Source organism: Oncorhynchus tshawytscha, linkage group LG24 (assembly GCF_018296145.1).
Source record: "Oncorhynchus tshawytscha isolate Ot180627B linkage group LG24, Otsh_v2.0, whole genome shotgun sequence".
In the NCBI taxonomy this organism is placed as follows: domain Eukaryota; kingdom Metazoa; phylum Chordata; class Actinopteri; order Salmoniformes; family Salmonidae; genus Oncorhynchus; species Oncorhynchus tshawytscha.
The window spans coordinates 15337258-15354326 of NC_056452.1; the positions used below are offsets into that span (position 1 = coordinate 15337258).

The following is a 17069-nucleotide window of genomic DNA, read 5'->3' on the forward strand; positions in this document are numbered from 1 at the left end:
AAATGTTCAGAGGCAAACCAGGTGTGTTTTATCCCACATTTATTCAGGCTTGGCTGATTGGCCAACCAAAAAAGGTGTATCTTTGTTTTGCCTAATATGAAGCAGGAGGGTTTTTTCATCTGATGGATAATGGGATTGATTTATGCCCATATAAGGCTATCCTCAGAGAATAACTCAATGTTTGCAGATAAAAAGAAATACACTGCCAGTCATCCATTCAGTTTCACTGTCAATCTGTTCCTGACTCATTAGGCAAAAAAAGCTAGAAGTTAGATGCTATATTGTCTCCGAGTTGTATTAAGTCATTAAGTTTGGCAATTATTAAGCCATGCTTCTAGATGTACAGTACTTCATATATTGATGTGACTCTGCTTGGTGAATAGTTGATTGACTGGATGAAAAGTTGGAGCTCAACAAAAATGCAAAACAGGAACTGTGGACTGATAAACTGACAGGGCAGAACTGAATAATTCTACCTGCATTGCAAGGCTCTTTTTCTTTTCACCTATAAAAATAAATATGACAAGCACAGGTAAATAGGACCAAAGGTAAGACAAATTTCACAAGCATGATGACAAAGCATGCTGCTGATTTTCACACGTGGGACAATGTCTAGTCATAACCCCCAAGCCTATTCACATCACTACCAAACATCTTTCCATCCTGTTAAAACTACATCCACAACACAGAGAATTCCCCCTAAAAACAACCTGAGGCAAACAGTCCAAATAGTCACCAGTACATTCCACCTATTCATTTAAAAAAGGCCTTTTCTCTTACAGTAACTCAACAGACATGCTTAGAAAAACTGTAACAGTGGAAATAGTTTGAGGAATCTCTCTTACCAACAACTGCCCTTGGTACACAGGATTTCTGCTTTTAATAAAGTTGTGTGTTCAATAAATATGTACAAACCATCACTTCATAAAAAGAAGACAACCCCTTTTACAGAACAGCAACAGAACAGCACATTATCACCACAGACAGAAGTCCAGATAGACACATAACTGAACATTCACTTCAACATCCAAATTGTAAGAACAGCCTTCAAAAATGTCAATGCATTTTTGTCTATTTTATAATTTTTTGAATCCTCAAAATCATATGCCATGGTTGGCATTTGTTGCAAGTAATGATACAAAAGACAAAAGCAATAAAACATCAATATAAACTGTAAAAAACTTCAAATCATTTTAAAGAGAGTGGGACCCCCTTCATCTTTGAGGTTTCTCTGTTTCTGTGTTCACAAATACTGTAATTGCACTTTCTCTTATCATTTTGAAATTCAACATTTTTCTTCTGGAATTGTCTACTCAGCATTGCGTTGAACTATATTGCTTTCAGGGGAGGATATTTGTCTTCTACACTGGGGAACATACTCTGTACTGTAAGGTTGGAATAACTAGGTCGACTCAACTGTTTTTTTGCCTCGAGGGATGGTGGTCCCCTTCTAACTTACCTATTGACAATCACAAATACATCCCTTACAATAGCTCTACTGGTCAGGCTGTCGACTAGTGGAAACACACAGTGATGCAGCACTTTCCATTCAGACATACTGTATTATTAAGCTCCCGGCTGATGACTCTGCACTAACCATCCTAGAAAATAGATTTAACCTTTAATCTATGTCCGTGTTATATGGTACTATTTAAAGCTTGCGGCTGATAACCGTGCAAAGCTTTACTGCATTTCGTTAAGTGTGAATCTGGCAATATTGTGGTCAGGACCAGAACAACACGGACATGTCAATACATAAATACTTTCAGTCAATATTTATATTTTTCTTATCTTAATATATATTTGATCCTCTCCCCCTGTTTTATATACACACACATATACAGAGGCGTCAGTATTTACAATAGTGTTGTGATGGATAAAATATATAGCACTTGAACATAAGTGCATGAAAGGGTAGCGTTTGTTGTGGCTTCCAGGCAATAATCAGTGTTATGGATGGAACATTTCGAAGGAGAAAAAGTCATAGGTCTGTATAGGTCATGGGCGGGCGCCTCACCTTTGAACCCCAACACCGGATAAACCGATTGGACCATTGGTCTTTTGTGCTGTGGATGTCAATCCAACTCCTCTGCACCGTAATCATCGGTATACAGTAAATACTTTCATCACAATAAGAAATACTTCACATTCCTCATTGTGAAAGTATTGTTTTTTTTAATTGTGTGGTGGGGGAACTGAAACAGAAACCTCTGTATAATTTCAATGAGAGCCTATTCTCATTCGCTGCATGATAGAATATAAACATATATTCTCGCACCAGAAGAAATGTACCTATATTCCGGATTACACCCACACACACAGGCACAGAACTGCACCCATATACACACTCACTCTCAGAAGAGTTTCCAATATTTGCTTTCAAACAGCTGAGCCGGCTCCCCAGTGACAGGCTCTTGCCAGAGAAGTCTCAGGGCGCTCATTAACAGAGTTACAGAGACCACAGAGAGGAGGTATACAGACAAAGGGTGTTAATTTGAGCCAGTTTGCTACAGCAGGAAAAAAAAATCCTGCAGCAACAGGAAATGTCAATTATTATGTGGATTATAACTAATGGATGTTTTTGTAGGGGTTGATACATTTTTCGTAAGGGAAAATCAAGTCTGAAATTTCAAAGTGGAAATGACAAACTTCAGAAGCCTTGTAATACCTCAAATACACTTCAAGTTAAAGAAATTCCTACATTGAAGAAAAGTTCTCCTGCAACAGGGTGATCAAATTACGATCCTACATCTGTAAAGTCCACTCATACTCACTATTCAGCAATCCATTTATAAGTATTCTGTTTATTCTGTGTCTATGCTCTATTCCCTCTACTACAACATAGACATGCAGATTTCTCCCACTGAGCTCCAAGCCTCTCCTATGATAATGTACAGTCAAGTACATGCTAGACTATATAATATCTGTATACTGTATTTATAGTTCTATATACAGTAGAATATCTGTATCTCTTATGGTTGAATTCTTATATTATATGACTCATAATAACTCCTGTATCTCTATTAATATCATATACTCTGAAATGTACAGTATAAACCGTCATTTTAAATAGTCAATCATATATTATCCTGACTTAACTTCCCCTCTAACAGCCAAATGTAATCTTAAACCCCCCTTTGAAGAATGTGATTGCGAATTCAAGCTCAAACTGGTCTTGCAGTACCGTTATATTTTCACTCACAGACTATGGCAGAACTCGCCACTCAATGATGCAGCACATTTCCAAACACATCACACAATTCACAAACACACATACACGTTCAGCCAGGACGGAACAAGGGGTTGCCAGAATGCCAGTGAACTCAAGAGTACAAGGATGGGTTTAGGCGTCAAAAGGAATGCTATAGCCTTGGTGACAGGGAGAGGAAATCAGAGATGACCTGTCCCCTTCCTTTCCTACCACACTCACAAGAGGAGAACCCATTGCACCAAGCCACTTGTTTTCATGTCTTGTAAGTTAAAGGCAATATTGCAAATGACTCAAATAAGGCAAAAATAAAAGATGTATAAACAAAATTGTTTTAAATAAATCCTTAAAAATGAATGCACCCCAGATAGAATCAATGGAATCTAGTCAACATAAAAACCTAGCATTCGGTCCCTTTCTCTGAATCAAAAGTTTCAACCCCCATTGTCTCAGTCGGAAACCCTCTGGATGTGGATATGGGTATTTTCTGTATTCATGTCTATTACATTTTTTTGGAGAAGGACTTTGATTTACAGGGCTGAGCGTGGTACTTGGTCTCTATGGGTGGAGGTGAGGTCTGGAGTGAGTCCCCATTGGGTCAAAGGTCAGAGAACGGGTCCTGGAGACGGGTTGGAATAGTTAGGGCTGGGCGTGGAAACTTGTGATGTCATAGTATCGTGCTCTCAGACTCTTCCTCTGACTCGGCCTTAGGGGTTGGCCGGACCACCGCCACTGAGTTCCTGTAGGGGGCCATCTTGGGCTCATCAAAGATGCCATCCAGTTCTACGTTAATGATGGGGATATCCAGGTTGCAGAAAGAGTCTGGCCAGTCAAAGATCGACACGAGATGAGAAGAGACAAGAGAGAAGAAAATAAGAGAGAGACAGAGATAATAACTGTTAGTGGTTGCTTAGAAAAGGCCGTTCTAGACAAGATTAAGTCAATGTTGAATGGTGTGTTATACACAGCAGAGAGGTCAGCATAGGCCCAGGCTATTGTTTTACACACACATCCTCAAAAACGATCCGTGTTTCTAGAGAATTACTGACAGATAAGAGGCAGGTCAGTAAGTAATGTAACTCCAGCTTTTCTAGCAGACATAGTGGTTCGGGTAGGTTTGTAAATGCTGAAAATTGCATGCGAAGAGACAATTCCCCAACAGTATCCAGTGCAGTCACCACAAACATTTATCCTTGTCATTACTTTGTCTTTGAACTCACAGTCATGTGAGAATGATGACATCCATAGTGTAACACTGAAATGGATAACAACCAGTGACTGGGAAACAGAAAGTGGAATAATTCTAGAACAGCAGTGGGTGTGGCATAAGGGGGGTGCTGTGCAGTGTGTGAAAGGGGCAGCTGGCCCCGGACAGGACAGAGGTGGGATGTGGCATGGTTTCAGGGAGAAAACAGTAAAGAAAGCTTCTTGGGATAGCAAAATTACGCCAATCTTCTGTGTGAAGTGTGAAGTGGAGTCAGTGGACGGTCTTTCAGACACATCCACAAGCCATGCATCGCGCCAGTCTCAGCCACCATGCAAAGGCCAACAAAATGGGTTAGTGGTGGACTGAACACAGCAGAGATATATAGCTCTATACATATGAGAAGTCATGTATACAGTTATATATACACAGCAGAGGAGGCTGGTGGGAGGAGCTATAGGAGGACAGGCTCATTGTAATGGCTGGAATGGAATGGCACCAAACACATCACACACATGGAAACAATATGTTGGACTCTGTTCCATTGGTTCCATTCCAGCCAATACAATGAGCCTATACACCTATAGCTCCTCCCATCAGCCTCCTCTGACATACAGAAAGCTGGAGCCATGCAGCTCCACAGTGAGCCAGAATGGCGGACGGTTGGTTGTTTGGAGGGATGGGAGGGTGAGGCTTTAGTACAGTACTGGAACTCCTGCTTACCCTAAAAGGCCCTCTCACATTTAGCCCATATTGAACCACTCGCCTCATACCGCTGTAGGCACACAATAATAGGAGTCGAAAAAAAATATTTATAAAATGGAAGAACAAGATAAGAGATTAAATATTTTTTACCTTCTTACCTTTTTTTGTGTGAGTTCCCCACAGTTTAACACAGATGAAAGGGTTAAAAGTATTATCAGTTTAACAAACTACACAAAATAATTCCATTTGCAGAAACCATATTAATACTCTGGCAGGCACACTGGAGAGTGAGATATTCCACCTATACCAGAGAAGAGAGTGTATGGGCGGGCTCCTAGTGTGTTGAAACTCCATTGAAGCGTTTACCTGTGGACATGCTCTCTCCAGGAGACAATCCATCCAGAAGGCCGCCACCGTGCTCAAGAGGTTGGGGGCTGGAGCCAGGGGTGCTGGGGGGCTGCGGCGGGGGTAGGCTGGGCCTCTGCCGAGGAGGCTTGGGAGTGGGCCTAGCCTTGGTGAGGGTGCCGGCTAGCGAGGGAGGGGAGGAGAGAGAGGGGGTGGCGGTCTGGGCCTGTCCCGGGGAGCCGATGGTGGCGTAGCCCTGGGGGTAGCTGAAGCCGTACAGGGAGGGGGTACTAGGAGGGGTGGGGGACAGGCTGACTGGAGACGGCTGACCTGTAGACTGGTCCGACATTCCCCCAGACTGAGAGTAGGGTTTAGGTGGGATGGGGGCCAGCTTCTTAGCTGTGGAGAGAGCAGCAACACATATTTTAATTGAGAGGTGACAAGCCAAGACAAAACAATCTGTCTGCTTTGTGCACAGCATGGTCTCTCTCTCTCACACACACACACACACACACACACACACACACACACACACACACACACACACACACACACACACACACACACACACACTACTTCCATCAGTACCTCTTCTCAGGGTGTGAGGGCTATGGTCAGAAGAGTGCTGTGACAGCCCACCAGAGAGTGCTGTTCCCTGGAAGCCCTTCTGTCCAATCACTGGAGACAGCTCATTGTTCTTCAGAGTACTGGGGAAGACAAAGGGATATGAACAACAATATGTAATCTTCATAACATCTTCTTCAGGTCGTGTGTGTGTGTGTTTGTGTTCACTACCTGTCAGTTTGAGGGTAGATGGCCTCAATCTCCCACATGTAGAAATGAAAATCCCTGTCGTTCAATGTCAGATAATCTGAGTGACCACTGACAACTTTCACTACTGCAAATGTACTACTAGCTATATGGCAGTGTAGCTAAAGCCCCCCCAAAAAATCCAAGCCCAAGCCAGTAGGTTTAATGGATTTTTTTTCTTGCCTTTTATGGCACTATGCAGACAGAATGCCAATGGGTAGAGAGCTTGAAGGTCAAAACCTAACCAGTTCATAATAGGATGTGAGTGACAGCTCTCCCAGCTCCAAATCCCCCCGCCCACTGACAGCAGATGAGGATGGGTGATCGGGACTGGAGAGATTTGAAGTTAGGGTGGAGCTATGCAAATGAGGCATCTCTAACAGCTGTTGATGTAAAAGACCCCATTCTGATGAAGGCCAATGATCGGATAGGAATCATGCCAGCCCATCCATATTTTTCACTTAGTCACTCTTTGTCCAATTCATATTCAGAAACATAACTAGTCAACTACCATCCAAGGCCAACTGGGCCCTTTAAAATTAACGGCCACTATGTTCTGCTATCTCTGAGAGTTTTCAATATTCTTTGTTGCTTGGCAACATCCTCCAGAATTTCCTGGCAACATGGAAAGTTATGGATTCCATAAAATAAGGAGAGTTTGGTACTAGAATGATCCAATAGAAAAGTTCCATGATGGGAGGAATATCCCTTTGAAACATGAAATTGAGGACAAAAACGAGAAAATGAACCAAATGTATAAAACAGGATGTTGGCACTTTGGAGGGAGCTCCCCCTCTCTCACTCTCCCCTTTGTTTCCTAATGTCCCTCTCTCATTTTGCCATTATGAGCTACTCAGGCCTGTGTGTGTTACGGAGACTGAGTTTGTGTCCATCTGGGCAGGGCGATGTGACGTAGTATTTACCTAGTCAGCTTGGCTCCTCTCTCTCGGCTACAGGCACAGGCGGCCCACGGAGGAGGTGTGGACAGGGGGAGGTTAGAGGTGTGGGGACCGAGGGACGGGTCGTGTCGGGTTAGCACGAGGGGGGTTTTGATGTAGAGAGGGGAAACGTTAGTTTCTAACGGTGGGGGCGCATGCGGAGCTTCGGCCAGGGAGCTCTGTTTGGGGAGGTGCAGGGAGCAGGGCTTGGGGTTAGAGTTTATATCAAGCTGCTGGAGGGAGGGAGAGGGACACGAAGAGGGGGCAGTGGGGAGGGCTGTAGCAAGACCAGCGGGGGGAGGTGGGGGCGACGGCCCAGGGGGCACGGACTCTGGACCGGGGGCGACAGGGCGCGCACACTGCGGTGCTCGGGGGTAGAAATGGTGAAGAGGCGGGTAGCAAGAGGAGGAAGAGGGGTAAGGGGGAGGGGGCCTCTCCTCTTCCGGGGAAGGGTAGGCATAACAGGAGTCCAACGCATCATCGGAGCTGCAATGATACAAATTTTTATGATTTCACAGGGAATTGAATTGTTCTAAGTCAGGGAGAGACCAATATTGTCACGTTCTTGTAGTGGAATGAAAAGTGTTGTATGAAAAAGAATATGTGAACAAGTCCAGTGGGCCATTCTGTCATATTTGTGAGCACTCAATAACCACTGCAGTTCATGTAGTGTGAAGGAGAACAAGTGCGGGTTTTTGTATCTGGGAAGGTATTAGTCAACCAAAGTTGAACAGAGTCGCATTAAGAAGGGGAGGGGAGAGGTCTAAGGAGAACGCAAGTGAAAAATGTCAAAGAAAAGAGCAAATGAAAAACCGTCATTCAGGCCAGCATTCAAGTTTTGAAACTAGTAAACTGTTTGACAAATACAAGTAAGAACTCTATTTGCAATCTTACATGAGCAGTGTTAATGAAACCTGTTCTGATGGATGGAAATGAAAAACATGTACATGCTGCATTGGCAAGCTACTTTTGAGATGAGGTACACATTTTCACAATTTTATGGGTAATGGATAAAAAAACGACTCTCTGGTACAACCTGGATATGAAACAAAACCAAGCACAAAAATAACTTCAAGGGTTCTAGAAACTCTGAAGATCAGACTAAAGGACAACAACAACAACCAAAACAACATCACACGAGGTCACGAGGTCAAACCAAGTTTGAGAACACATGCAACAGATGTGAGGGGCTTCGGTTCACAGATAGATGAAGATGATGCGTGGGAAAGAGAATTAGAAGACGTCAACAGACTGAAAAAGTACAACAACGCCGTGTCGGGGTCAGTTTCAGGACGCGAGGAGTGTGGGAAATGGACAGCCTTACCTGGCACGGTCACTGCTAGCGGGAGGAAGGGTTGGGGAGGGGGACGCAGAGATCTCCCCCTGCTCAGGTATGAGAGCGTCTGAGGGTGGGAGGGGGGGCTGTACACCTAGGGGCGTGGAGGAGCTTTTACGCGCTGACGACGAGCCCCTGCGCGACACCCAAGAAGTGTCCATCACCCTGACCCCCATGCTGCAGTGGGACAGAGACGCACAGCCAATCAAAGACAGTGGTCAGGGGTCAGAGGTCAGCTCAGGGAGCCTTATCCTGTAGTCCTCACAATTGTCAGCACAGTCTTTACTGTACTATATGAAGTAGAAACACTAGGGAAAGGAAACCTTTGTAATAATGTGTCACAGTGAGGGTGCATGTATGGTTGGTCTCTGTGTGACAAACAACTGTTTGCACCTGTTATTGTCGTTTGTACTTGTCAAGCAATCAGAGGAGTACATCTGACACCAGACATCGCAAAAAATGCATTTGAAGTCAACAAACCACACACAGTGTGAGAACATTGTTCACACGGGAACTTATTTGGCAGCGCTGTCTGTCAGCAGCACTCTGTAAGGAGCATTGAACTATACGATTAGAAGTGTGTCCGGACGAGAGAATAATTGTGACTGGAATACTGTCCGACAAATGATGACAGAGAGAGGCATTCTCTCCCACAGGCAGTTCAGACAAGGGTGAACAGAGAGTTACAGGCAGGAGGAAGAGTAAGTACAGTACCTTTGAATTTTCCTAACGCTGCTTGGTAGGACAAAAACATCACAATAAAGGGTAAGGATCATGAGAAACTCCATTAACTGATTCACAGCAACACTAAATCAAAGCAACTGCGGGAGCAGTCGGTAAGGGGTTGGATCCAAGATGGAGAAGCAGCAGGTCGAGCCTTCAGGTTTGGATTGCAGAGGGTTGTGGGGGATGGAAGTCATGCTGAGAGTAATGAGGAGAGGGATTTGAGGGGTGAAGATGGTCCTTCCCAAAAGAGCTCCAAGCATGTCCTACCGGTGAGCCAATTATCACTTAGTTTAGAGCTAATTAGGGCAACATTTCCCCACGGACATAAAAATACCCCAAAATAACACCAAAATATAGGAAGTAACTTGCAGCAGTGGTTAATGTACTCGTTTACTATACAAAAAGAGCAAGTACAACTATGGATAGTTAAAGGCTACATAGTATTCAGATATTTTTTCAATTAATGACAATCGCACTCACAAAGACACGGTCAAGGACATGGCATGACACATCACCCATTGTGCTTTGGAGAAAGGCCCCGAATGAATGAAGACCATAACAGAGGTATCAACCTGCCTTCATGGACTTGAATATGGACACAAAAGAAAAGGAATCAAAGCTGGGAATGCTACTTCCTCATTGGTCTCAGCTTGTACTAAGGAGCAGAATGCTCCTTGACCTGATCCTGCTCTATCTGAAGGGGTGGGTGTTTCTAATGAGAGCAGAGCTCTATTGATTGGTCCCTATGCAGTCCTGGACATGTTTAATTAGCTGGGATTATTGTGTGGTCCCAGGGCTGAGGGGCTCAGACGGTCTGCTCTGCTGACAGAGACCGATAAGACCGAGAGGTCATTTGAAAAGAGAGAGTGAGAACCTGATTGACTTGAAACTAATCCTCATCACCACGGACCAACCTCTTTCTCTGAGCTCCCTGCTGTCTGACTGCCTCTCTCTTACAGTGCACATCTCTCTCTCTCACCTGAGATGAAGAAGAATTCCGTGGTATTCTCTCCGCCATTCTCATAACCAGACAAAACTTTTTACTTAGCTCACTTAAAAAGGTTATACAGCCTTGTATGATCTTATGAAGAAAAACTATTCACATAGAAATATGACATTATGCCATTTCTACGGCACAGATATGGGTTCAAATAGATGCTTATTTAAGTTTGTGTATTTGAAATACTTATTTTCTTTGTATTTGAGTATTTTCAAATAATTTGCAGAACCAACTACTTCTACTTGAAGTATTTAAGAGTATTTGTCACGAATCTCTCCGGAACTTTCATTACGCACACCTTTCATTCCCTTGAGGATTGCGCAGATGATTACGGGTCTTGTTGTGTGCGTTAATCATTGTGCGTATGTGTATTTATACAAGGTACTCCTCGCTCTTTTGTTTGGGTTTCTACCCTGTGTTTTGTTTACGTGTTTGTTTGGTCTTCGCCCCTGTGCCTTTACACAGCACGGCATAATTTGGGGCTTAATAAAAAAACTATTATGCATTCCTGCGCCTGTCTCCCGAATAATTTATACCAGCGTAACAATATTTTCAAAACAAAATCCTATAAATATTATTTGAAACTATTTTCTACTAATACTTGCTTCCAAATACATTTCAAATATCCCTAGGTCCAAACAGACCTGGGTTCAAATGCATGGGAGTATTTAAATGTTTGTTTTTGAAAAAAGAAAATCTGTGTATTTGACTATTTTCAAATACATAACAATACTTTCTAAGTTAATTTTCAAATACATTTCCAAATATTCAACTACTTCTCAAAATACTTACTTGAAATGTATGTGAAAATTATTGAAATACCTTAAATAGTATTTAAATCCAGATCTGCTATGCCATACATCTTCACAAAACACAAAAATACGTTGCAAGTCAACCAAGCCATCACCCATTTCTCATGCAAATCCTTTATTCTGAACTGTGCTGTAATAACCAATAATATCAATAATAATATTATTATTAATCCCACTGGGCACAGATGTCAATTCAATGTCTATTCCACGTTGGTTCAACGTAATTTAATTGAAATGAAGTGGACACAAGTTGATTCAACCAGTGTGTGCTCAGTGGGATGGTTCATGTTCCAGAAAATAGTTTTCAGCGAGGACAAGGAGGGAAGACAAGCAGTTAGGTAGTTGACTTCAGAGACAGAGAGGATTTGAGAGAGATGTGGAGGGTAAGATAGGGTAAGATATGCTAAGATAGGGTAAGATATGCTAAGATAGGGTAAGATACGGGGCAACAAGAGTTGGATCTTCATACCCATCCTTCTTATAGAACTCCAACATCATATTATCGGTGGCCACACTGAGTGGGCGTCGGCTCTGATCATTGTGCTTGCGGTCTGAATGGTCCATATCCGGAGAGGGCATGGAGCTGTAGTTGGCGTTGTGATTGGTGTGGACCGGGCTGCCATAGTTTCCTGTGACATTAAACTCAATCTCTGAGAGAGAGGAAAGAGAAAGGGGTGGCGATTACGTTTGTGACAATTCACATGTATCCTGTTACAAGAACTGACCCTTAAAATTGTGAATAATGTCTCGTAAGGTCGGTGACCGACTGTCATATTGTGTCTGTGAGAGCAGACGCTCGACTCCACTTGCTCCCTTACAGAGTCTGATACAAGGATATTAAAGCAACGGCATTAACCCCTAATGGATGAGCGAGGTGGTTGTGCCTGATAGTGGCTGAACAGACACTGTGTTTCCCTCACCTCCAGGGAAGAACCAGTCAGCGTGCTGGATGATGGGCTCAATGATGCCTACGATCTGCAGGGACACAGTGGTCATCATCTCCGTAATGTTCCTGGAGGGAGAGAGAGGACGGAGATATGAAGGAGATAGTTTAGTGTGATGGAGAGGGATAACTCTGTACTGGAAATGACTCACTTGAACCTTGAGACATGAGCATTATTTCATTTGGACAGTTTTCTGTATGTTCATGATGTTAGAGAATTGACCGTTAAAATGCCGATAAAAGTCTAGAGACATGAAGGTTAAAGATACATGGAAATGACTAAGGAGTATTTTTCTCTTTAAGTCGCAACCAATGACCAGGCATTGCTTTTAAAAAGGTATGTTGTGGTAGAGAGAGGTTAAGTCCTACCCTTCCTGTGTTGTCCACAGCAGGTTGGGGCCTAAGACAATTGCAATATTCCCAGGGGTCATTTTATTTTCGTCCTGGTAGTCATCCAATTTGGCGAGGAACTTGACTAAATACCTGGGAGAGAACAAATAAACAGTGAACTAACTATACATGTATGTTTTCAACTAACTATACATAGTCATTCAGGTACTGTGTGCTGCATTGGTTGACAAATCTCTGAATCACAGAGATTGGGGTTTTCGTGCTCATCCTAAAATGAACAGATTGCTCAGACAGAACCCGAGGCAGCTCTTTTCAATTGGGCTATGATAAGGACAGCTTTGACAGGTGTTTCGCAAAAAGAAGACAACCTAAAGATAATCCTATTTGTGAGATTCAATGAAGACACTGACATGCACTGCAGTCTGTCAGCCTTTTGATTCTATTTCACCTTTCTTACACTCCCCCACTCCCACGTCTCCTTTTGATATAAAAAAATATATTTAAAAAAAAACACTCAGTACTGGCTGCTTGAAAGCTATGATTCCTCGGTTAAATGCCTCTGCTGATGTGAAAAGAGCAGTGAGGGATAAAAACGGCGAAAGGTGATGGAAACTGAAATAATTGAATGGTCAGGCAAGTCCAGGAAAGACCAGAGTAAAGTGGATGCGGGACAGAGGAGAGAGAAAGAGCGAAACAGAGATGGCGGCTCACTTGAAGTTGTTGCCGTTGGCCAGGGGTAGTTTCTCGCAGGCTGTGAGGAGGGCTTGGAGTCTCTTGTCCTGGTCTTGAATGCTGCCAGACGAACCACAAAAGAACATACAAGAGAATCCCCATTTCCAATGATCTCATCCTTTTCAAGTGAATTTAAAAAATGACCAGCATGGCGTACGAATCCAACACAATGAATAAACATCAACTAATGCCGGCATCATTCTAAGCAGATACTGACTTGGAAGCTTGAATCCATTCGTCGTAAAGTTCAAAGGTCATCAGTGGCTCAGGGAGTTCCCGTAGGTAGGATTTCAAAGCACCTGTTGGGATGAGACAAGTGGAGGGTGAGTGAGAGAAAGAGGGATAAAGCGAGAGGACTGGGGGGGTGCTAAAAATGAGAGGGAGAGATAAAATAAGAAGGTAAGAAGGATTATACAGTTACTGTTTAGGCCTAAAGACAGCGGAGCCAAAAGATAAAACACTGCCAGACACAGGAAGAAGGAGAAATAGGGGGAAGCAGAGAGTGTGTATGTCTCTACTGTAACTATTTCTGATGTGTTGTATGGGATGGATGAACCAGGACGTCCTAGTATCCCTCGCATTTTGACAGTGCGGAGGAAACCACAACAGCTGTGCCACTCTTCTGTGTGTATATTCAGTGGGGCAAAAAAGTATTTAGTCAGCCACCAATTGTGCAAGTACTCCCACTTAAAAAGATGAGAGAGGCCTGTAATTTTCATCATAGGTACACTTCAACTATGACAGATAAAATGAGAAAAAAATGAATTTAATGAATTTATTTGCAAATGATGGTGGAAAATAAGTATTTGGTCACCTACAAACAAGCAAGATTTCTGGCTCTCACAGACCTGTAACTTATTCTTTAAGAGGCTCCTCTGTCCTCCACTCGTTACCTGTATTAATGGCACCTGTTTGAACTTGTTATCAATATAAAAGACACCTGTCCACAACCTCAAACAGTCACACTCCAAACTCCACTATTGCCAAGACCAAAGAGCTGTCAAAGGACACCAGAAACAAAATTGTAGACCTGCACCAGGCTGGGAAGACTGAATCTGCAATAGGTAAGCAGCTTGGTTTGAAGAAATCAACTGTGGGAGCAATTATTGGGAAATGGAAGACATACAAGACCACTGATAATCTCCTTCGATCTGGGGCTCCATGCAAGATCTCACCCCGTGGGGTCAATATGATCACAAGAACGGTAAGCAAAAATCCCAGAACCACACGGGGGGACCTAGTGAATGACCTGCAGAGAGCTGGGACCAAAGTAACAAAGCCTACCATCAGTAACACACTACGCCGCCAGGGACTCAAATCCTGCAGTGCCAGACGTGTCCCCCTGCTTAAGCCAGTACATGTCCAGGCCCGTCTGAAGTTTGCTAGAAAGCATTTGGATGAGCCAGAAGAAGATTGGGAGAATGTCATATGGTCAGATGAAACCAAAATAGAACTTTTTGGTAAAAACTCAACTCGTCGTGTTTGGAGGACAAAGAATGCTGAGTTGCATCCAAAGAACACCATACCTTCTGTGAAGCATGGGGGTGGAAACATCATGCTTTGGGGCTGTTTTTCTGCAAAGGGACCAGGACGACTGATCCGTGTAAAGGAAAGAATGAATGGGGCCATGTATCGTGAGATTTTGAGTGAAAACCTCCTTCCATCAGCAAGGGCATTGAAGATGAAACGTGGCTGGGTCTTTCAGCATGACAATGATCCCAAACACACTGCCCGGGCAACGAAGGAGTGGCTTCGTAAGAAGCATTTCAAGGTCCTGGAGTGGCCTAGCCAGTCTCCAGATCTCAACCCCATAGAAAATCTTTGGAGGGAGTTGAAAGTCCGTGTTGCCCAGCAACAGCCCCAAAACATCACTGCTCTAGAGGAGATCTGCATGGAGGAATGGGCCAAAATACCAGCAACAGTGTGTGAAAACCTTGTGAAGACTTACAGAAAATGTTTGACCTCTGTCATTGCCAACAAATGTATATAACAAAGTATTGAGATAAACTTTTGTTCTTGACCAAATACTTATTTTCCACCATAATTTGCAAATAAATTCATAAAAAATCCTACAATGTGATTTTCTGGATTTTTGTTTCTCATTTTGTCTGTCATAGTTGAAGTGTACCGATGATGAAAATTACAGGCCTCTCTCATCTTTTTAAGTTGGAGAACTTGCACAATTGGTGGCTGACTAAATACTTTTTTGCCCCACTGTATGTGTGCAGGCACGCCTGTGTGTGTATCTATTTGCACTACTAGATAATCACATTCAACGCAGAGCAGTTTGAATCCCTCCAGGGAGCATCTTTAATTAGCTGTGTTGACTTGATTCTGATGTGTTTGGACTGGGTGACGTGAATCCACCTTGACTACTCTAACCTCAGGAGAGGGTCGCAAATTAGCTTTCCTTTTGGTGCAGGCTCTGCGTATCAGCCTGTTCAACATGTAATCATTAGACTTAAACATGGAAGAGGATTCAGAGATAATTATTTTCCAAGGCTCACTCAGGTTTCTATTCACATGCTCGTATATTCAGATTCTGGCACAGCCAGGATCATAACAAGGCTATGTATAAGACCTAAGTTGTTCGTAGGTTGACAGGGAGCCCTTGATAACCCAAACAGACTAGGGGAAGGTTTCCGGACGATCTCCGTGACCATATCAGTTGGCATGGTAACAGGTGCAGAGTGATAGGGAGAGGGGTGTTGGGGGGGGTTGGGTTGCCAATTCACCTGCGATGGCGTGAGGGTCTACAGAATACTCCTGAACGTCCATCACCCCACAGTCGAGAGACGCCTTGAGCTTCTTCAGTTTGGACGCAGACGGCGCTACTCTGAACAGGCCCTGGAATGGGACAGGAACACCGGATGTTAGGCTAATCAGTACGTTGGCACGTGGGAACGGGAAAACATAGCGATAGGGTGGAATACACACCGACCTCTTCCTGCATGCCACACTCCAGCAGCATGGTGACACAGGCTTCAATAGGAAAGGCAATGTCCCGTCCGCTGAGGGCTAGGTGCTCCTCTAAGGGTTTCCCATAGCACGGCTTCTCCACCCAGGTCTCTGTCAACCCCGACACGCACACACACACACAGCACCAAGGTTACACAGTCAGCAGGTTAATCAGGTTATTACTAAGGCATGACATTACCTCAAATACACTAGAGCCTCTGTGCAGCCACTGTTGACTTTAACTTACTTGATATACACCCTTGGTTCCTATAATGATGGATATGTCAAATGGAAACTAATAGCATACAGTAGCTATGAATATCAGGGTTGGGTTCAGTTCCATTTCAACTACAGCAATTCAGGGAGTTAATAGAAATTCCATTCATGAATTGAAACGTCTTCACTTCATAAATAAAAAAGAATTTAAAAAAGAATCTTCAGAACTGACTGAATTGAAATGGAATTGACCCAAACCCTGATGAATATATTAAAAGATGTGCACCAATGCTCCTACTGCAGGGTTTAAGTTGGAAAGAGATGGTATAATACTGTATGTGTGTAATAATGAGTGAGGGCTGGGTGGGCGCTGGGCAGACAGACTCACCCTGGTGGGCTTTAATCTGAGGCAGAATGTTCTGGAGGAGCTCTAACGACTTGCTGTGGTACTGTGCCTGCACCTCTATCAACTAGAGACAGAGAGAGATGGTGAGGGAGAGGGAGGGAGAGAGAGAGAGAGAGATGGAGAGGGAGGGAGAGAGGGAGAGAGAGAGAGAGGGAGGGAGAGAGAGAGAGAGAGAGAGAGAGATGGAGAGGGAGAGAGAGAGAGAGAGATGGAGAGGGAGAGAGAGAGGAGAGGGAGAGAGAGATAGAGGAGAGAGATGGAGAGGGAGGGACAGGGAGGGAGAGGGAGGTAGAGGAGAGAGATGGAGAGGGAGGGAGAGGGAGGTAGAGGAGAGAGATGGAGAGGGAGGGAGAGAGAGAGAGAGAGAGAGAGAGAGAGA

The 17069-nt window shown here is 43.7% G+C and overlaps 1 protein-coding gene across 5 annotated transcripts in view; it reads right to left on the minus strand.

The window, feature by feature from the left end:
• Positions 1-22: 22 nt before the first annotated feature.
• LOC112223609 (rho GTPase-activating protein 44-like) overlaps positions 23-17069 on the minus strand; it is a 78402-nt gene continuing 61355 nt past the window's right edge. Inside the window, exons 9-23 of one of the 5 annotated variants that reach the window (XM_042305368.1) lie at positions 16673-16754; positions 16052-16179; positions 15846-15957; positions 13328-13409; positions 13090-13170; positions 12397-12510; positions 12005-12096; positions 11554-11734; positions 9261-9281; positions 8535-8723; positions 7196-7696; positions 6051-6169; positions 5484-5861; positions 5136-5187; positions 3906-4030 (exon numbers count right to left, since the gene is read on the minus strand). In XM_042305368.1, coding sequence (XP_042161302.1) covers positions 5180-5187; positions 5484-5861; positions 6051-6169; positions 7196-7696; positions 8535-8723; positions 9261-9281; positions 11554-11734; positions 12005-12096; positions 12397-12510; positions 13090-13170; positions 13328-13409; positions 15846-15957; positions 16052-16179; positions 16673-16754 — 2088 coding nt within the window. In that variant the 3' untranslated portion in view covers positions 3906-4030; positions 5136-5179. Of the gene's footprint in view, positions 4031-5135; positions 5188-5483; positions 5862-6050; positions 6170-7195; positions 7697-8534; positions 8724-9260; positions 9282-11553; positions 11735-12004; positions 12097-12396; positions 12511-13089; positions 13171-13327; positions 13410-15845; positions 15958-16051; positions 16180-16672; positions 16755-17069 lie in introns of all 5 variants that reach the window. The other 4 variants (XM_042305365.1, XM_042305366.1, XM_042305369.1 and 1 more) reach the window with 4 other exon arrangements.